The sequence below is a fragment of the Nelumbo nucifera genome, chromosome 1 (assembly GCF_055504915.1).
Source record: "Nelumbo nucifera cultivar China Antique chromosome 1, China Antique-T2T, whole genome shotgun sequence".
Classification (NCBI taxonomy): domain Eukaryota; kingdom Viridiplantae; phylum Streptophyta; class Magnoliopsida; order Proteales; family Nelumbonaceae; genus Nelumbo; species Nelumbo nucifera.
In genome coordinates this window covers 208,327,068-208,332,605 of record NC_142649.1, presented here as the reverse complement: position 1 = coordinate 208,332,605, position 5,538 = coordinate 208,327,068, and the positions used below count along the sequence as shown (strand labels likewise).

At 37.8% G+C, this 5,538-nt stretch overlaps 1 protein-coding gene across 2 annotated transcripts; it reads left to right on the top strand.

Moving 5' to 3' along the window:
• BOU (Mitochondrial substrate carrier family protein) lies at positions 1–4,325 on the top strand. Of its 2 annotated transcripts, none has more exons than XM_010276911.3 (4): positions 1–289; positions 590–706; positions 3,211–3,602; positions 3,698–4,325. In XM_010276911.3, exons 3-4 carry the CDS (start codon positions 3,211–3,213, stop codon positions 4,197–4,199), a joined length of 894 nt encoding a protein of 297 aa, XP_010275213.1. In that variant the 5' UTR covers positions 1–289; positions 590–706; the 3' UTR covers positions 4,200–4,325. The 2 variants fall into 2 exon arrangements, with proteins under 2 accessions (XP_010275213.1, XP_010275212.1); XM_010276910.3 differs by having other exon boundaries at positions 1–378.
• Positions 4,326–5,538: the final 1,213 nt, after the last annotated feature.

Here is a 5,538-nt window from a genome sequence, read left to right as displayed (position 1 = left end):
GAGTATGAAATCAGTGGTAGCAGTTGTTTCTAATTTGGGAGGAGGAGAAACATTCTTGCGAGTTACGATTGAGATTGAGGGGTTTTGATTTGCTTCGTTCGAATCTGCGTCTCGGCATCCATGATTTATCAACCACATTCTCTGTCCATCCACTGCCTAGCTTCACTTTTCTTTTGTCTTACTCTAACCTAACCTCTCTCTCTCTCTCTCTCTCGTGTGGTTCTGAATCTACAAGATTCTCCGTTGCTCTTCTCCTTATCGCTATTATAAAAACGCCTATGCTCAAGTTGTAAGCATCCAAACCGAGTTTTTTCTGCATTGAAAAAGGAATAAAAATTGCAGAAATGGAGCTCTTTCTTGCTAAGCTAATAGCATTTGGTAATTAAATAATTGATTTGTTAAGTGTCTTTTTCTGCCTATACCCATTTTCTGCATATTCGTGGTTTGTTTTGATTATTTATTATTATTATTATTATTATTATTATTATTATTATTATTATTATTATTATTATTATTATTTACTGCTTTATGAAAGCTCCAATCCTGTTGCCATTTCTTAATTTCAAGTTTTTGTCTCGTGTCTTTTCAGATTTTACAGCTTTATATTGAGGAAGGGGATTTTAGTTGCAGGAGGCTGTCTCTCTCTCTCTGTCTCCATTCCATCCTCTTCTTTTGCTTCTTCGTTAATTTGAGAAGATCAGATCTAGTAAGATTTTTAGCCTTTTATTGATCGTCTCTTAATGGTTTTGATTGATACTTGCTGGAAATGATAGTTGGGTATCGAAGAAAGTTCCGTTTTTGGCGATCAACTTGGATTAATGGTCTCGCTATGCTTATGTTATTCAACTTGTTTGCGTTACACTTGCGAATTGCAGATCCGATTTGCTAATTGCTGTTCTGATTGGACTTATTTTCATTTGCTGTATCAGTTGGTTGCTTCTTAGGCTTTTCGCATGGGATCTGAAACTACAATCCTTTTTTTTTTTTTTTAATTTTCATTACCAATTTAGGTTGTTATTATTTTTTTTTTCTAATTTTATTTATTCAACTGAACTGCAGCAATGCCATTCAATAATACTTCCGAGGTCGATAAATTTCTACTCTCACACTCTCAGTTGAGAATGCTTAACTACTGTTCTATATTATCCCTTTTTATTTTTCGTGACCACCGTTTGTCGATTATTCAGGTATCCTTACATTTTATATCATCTAGAAGTTGATTGCCCGGACCCTCATCCTCCACCAATCCTATATTCAACCGTCTCATTGCAATCCTTCCTAAAATCAACTATTTCAGTCCTGATGCTTCTGTTATCTAAGACTATCCATATTTCCATATAAGGTTGACGTATAAATCAGCTGATTTCCATGATTTCCTGGTGCTAGATAATAGAGGAAAGTGATATCCACTATTTCAGACCAATGTTAAGATACAATTCATTGTAAAGGGTCTCTCTGAGAAGCACGGAAGACTGGAAGAGATATCCTGCTCCTTGTTATATCATACATGTCCCACATTCTAAGAGAGGATGCCCCGATTTAATGACCTCACATTGAGATCTTTTATGTTAGACACTTAGACTTGAACTATTTGGGTGAATGTAGCCATGTAGCATTATTGATTTTTTTATTTCACACCATGCTTCTTGTTGTCCAAAATAATATCTTATGTAGATTTGTTAAGATCACAGAATTTAGTTGATATTTGGTGCACCAGAACTTCTCTCTCTCTCTCTTACCTTTGTAATGGTGGGTTACAATTCTTTGCAAGGATATCATACTTCACACATACATGGTGGCAGGGAACAGGGCTTCTTCTCATTCCTGTTCTTATGTGAGCACATGTTTAGAAAATATTAGTTACCACTGAAAATGGACTTGGAATCAAGTAAAGTTCTTGCAAGTCTTCATTTGCCATTTTCTTCTAGTAATTATATATTTTTTTCCAGATTTATTTCATTGTTTTCCTGATATCCATGGTTAACAGATTGAATTGCGTTTCACTTTTTTTGTGTAATTTAGTGTTGATAATTCTTTCAGGTCATATTATGTCTACATAAGCCTATCATTAATTACAGAAATAATATGATAATCCCAAAGAAGTTGCATGGTGAATCTGGCTCCAATTTCTGGAGCAAGATATTGACTACTGAATATTGAAAAAGCAGCTGCTATTCATATTTGTGAAATATCTGGATGGTCAAACCTCAGATTCTTATGTGGCTCTTGACTGAGCAATGACTCAACTGCCTCCAACAATGGCTCTTCAAGAGTGGAAGACCATCAAACTGATTTATCCTGATGTATCAGAAATAATCTCATAGTGGTGAAATTCTCTTTAATTCAATTAATAATATCTTTAATTTTTTAAGATAATTTATTTTTTGTTGTCCTTTCTTTCCCAGTTTTTCATGATTTTCTCAATAGAGCAAAGATAATCTTGTTACAGCTTCCTTCACCAATTCTTTTTTTTTTTCATTTGTTAGTTATGACTACACTTTGGGAATAAGGACACATGTCAGACACATAAGATGTTAAATGAGTATAAAATATGATGTTGCATTACCACTATTAATTTATAAATATAACTGTGTAAGTTCCACTTGTCAGAGCAGTATGTTTCTATTATTGGTTGAAATAATACTGAAAATAGTCTTGCATGAACTTGCTTGGCACTTCATGCAATTACATATTTACAGTGGTAAAAAGCCACAAATAAGTGCTGTAGATGGAACTGAAGGTCTTGAATGGTGATCAAAGTATGGGAAATTAACAACAACTCATAATGGTTGTATTAAAAGTCAGGGATCACATACTGTTTGCTCTTTGCATCCTTTCTACCTTTCTGATAGTCAATTATGATGACATAAAGTGTTCTCATTGTTTATGATGTGTAAAAGAAAGCTGCTGCTTTTAATTTACCTATGCCTTTTGTTGTGTATAGAATAACATATTTTGCGTGCTCCAACTTCTCTACTTCTGTAAGGAGCTTGAGCCTGCAAAAGATAACTTGATAACAAACTTCTATGACATGACTTAAAGGTCACCATGTTATTCATCCCAGATCACAAGCTTTGATAACATAAAAGAAGTACCTTCTGTATATACTTCATTTAAGTTTGTTTTCTACCCCAATGATGGTGAAACATCTTATCAATAATACTTGCTGCTAAAATAAATAATCTTTGTCATTGTATTTGAATTTTGCAGATGGGGGATGTGGCTAAGGACCTAGCTGCTGGAACTGTTGGAGGGGCAGCACAACTGATATGCGGCCATCCCTTTGATACCATCAAGGTCAAGCTGCAAAGCCAGCCTACTCCACCCCCTGGTCAACTCCCTAAGTATTCTGGTGCCATGGACGCTGTTAAGCAAACAATTGCAGCAGAAGGCCCAAGGGGCTTGTACAAAGGTATGGGGGCTCCACTTGCCACTGTCGCAGCTTTTAATGCTGTTCTCTTCACTGTAAGAGGACAAATGGAGGTGCTGTTGAGGTCTGAACCTGGTGCTCCACTATCAGTTAACCAGCAAGTTGTATGTGGGGCTGGGGCTGGAGTTGCTGTTTCTTTTCTTGCATGTCCCACGGAATTGATTAAATGCAGGTTAGTGTTATTATTGGTTTTCTTTTTCATGCCCAAGGAAATCACTGACCTTCATATTTACACCATTCTTGCTTGCTTTTATGGTGGAAACATAGGTTGCAAGCACAGAGTGCTTTGGCAGATTCTGGATCTGCTGCCGTGGGAGTGAAGTATGGAGGGCCAATGGATGTGGCAAGGCATGTTCTCCGATCAGAAGGGGGCATCAGGGGTCTGTTTAAAGGTTTGGTTCCCACCTTAGCACGTGAAGTTCCTGGAAATGCTGCAATGTTTGGAGTCTATGAGGCTTTCAAGCAGTTCCTTGCTGGGGGTCAGGACACCTCAGGGCTGGGTAGGGGCTCTTTAATTGTTGCTGGAGGCTTAGCTGGAGCCTCCTTCTGGGCCTCGGTCTACCCAACAGATGTTATTAAAAGTGTCATTCAGGTAGATGACTACAAAAATCCCAAGTTTTCTGGCTCCATTGATGCCTTCAAGAAGATACTAGCATCTGAGGGAGTTAAGGGCCTCTACAGAGGATTTGGACCTGCCATGGCCCGAAGTGTTCCAGCCAATGCAGCCTGCTTCTTGGCATATGAGGTGACAAGATCTAGCTTAGGATAATGACCGGGTGTGATTATGTTGTCTGATTCTTTCTCACCAACGAAGGATATGGTGAACAATTGCATTCTTATCACATTTTCTGAAAACCAGTTCTAATCATTAATTGAAACCTTATTTTATCCTGAATTTTTTTGTCATACATCTTTTATCAGCATCACCTTCTGGCTTATGTGTTTTCTCTCCCATCTAGATTTTTAAAAATTGTCCTAATTTAAAGCATTGCCACACGAAAGGGTTTAGTTTTGACATGCAAGTGTGGTACTAAGGCTGAAACTTGCCTTGTGATGAAGGCAAGGCTGGTGGAGGGAATAAGCAAGATCCAGCCACCATGTAGATGTAGACAATCCTGGCTCATTTAAGATTTCCTGTGATTGTGATTTGTGAGTGGAAGTGGCCCTACTAGCCAGACTCTTCAGTATTTCCATCCAGCGAGATTGTGTTCCTGCAGCACAGGCTCATCCCTCACTTGGAACCATGCTTGCTAGGCCTGACTCGGTCTGTGACTGTTTACTCTCTGACTAAATTAGCACTGCAAACGCCCCGGATCGACCTACTACATGTTTATTTTTGTTTAAACAGTCAGATCATCTCCTTTGTGAATAAAAATAAAAGATTTACCAGTATAACTGAGTGTCCATATTTTGCAGATAAGGTCCTAAAAGAAAGAAAGTTGATCAACAAGGCCTATGGCCCCATGCCACATTTCTTATATAAATTGAGATTCCTTAATATGCTATTCCAATGGCTAGGATTTCTGTAGTCTGGATCATCCTACTACTGGGACCTTGTTAGGTTCTTGAATCTTGGATTGATTTGTAATTCTCTAGCCATATCACGATGATGTTGTGTGAAGGTGTAAGTAGTTTGATCTGTCTTCATTGAAGTATGAGCCTTCTTAAAGCCAAGGGCCGTTGATTCTAGAGTGATGCCAATTGCCAAACAGGGCCTAAGAGGTCGACTCTGCTCTCACATTTTGCCTACGAGTGAGTTTAGATAGGCCCATTGGCTATTATATTAGTTTGAGCCTAAGCATGACATTGAAGCTCATCTTTACATAATTGATGCGTCCAATATCTCATATGAGATTGTATCAGTGGCAAGAGGACTGATCAATTTAGGTGGTGTTTGGTTCCATTGCCATTTTCTGAGAAAATGGTGCCACAATGGAGCTACATCAGATTTTTAGCCGTTTTCTCAAAAAAAAAAAGACAAACATTTTGCCGTTTTCTCAAAAAACTGTTCATCTCAGAAAATGTCATTTTTGATGTTTTTACAGTTCTCTAAGGCTGTGTTTGGTTTGAAGGAAAAACAGGGAAAGGAAGGGAAAGTTAAACCTTTA

Bases quoted from the DNA above. Each gene is read 5' to 3' on its own strand.
- BOU (XM_010276911.3), top strand. From the start codon at position 3,211: ATGGGGGATGTGGCTAAGGACCTAGCTGCTGGAACTGTTGGAGGGGCA. The intron at 3,603-3,697 runs GTTAGTGTTATT...GTGGAAACATAG, and splicing joins ACGGAATTGATTAAATGCAG to GTTGCAAGCACAGAGTGCTT.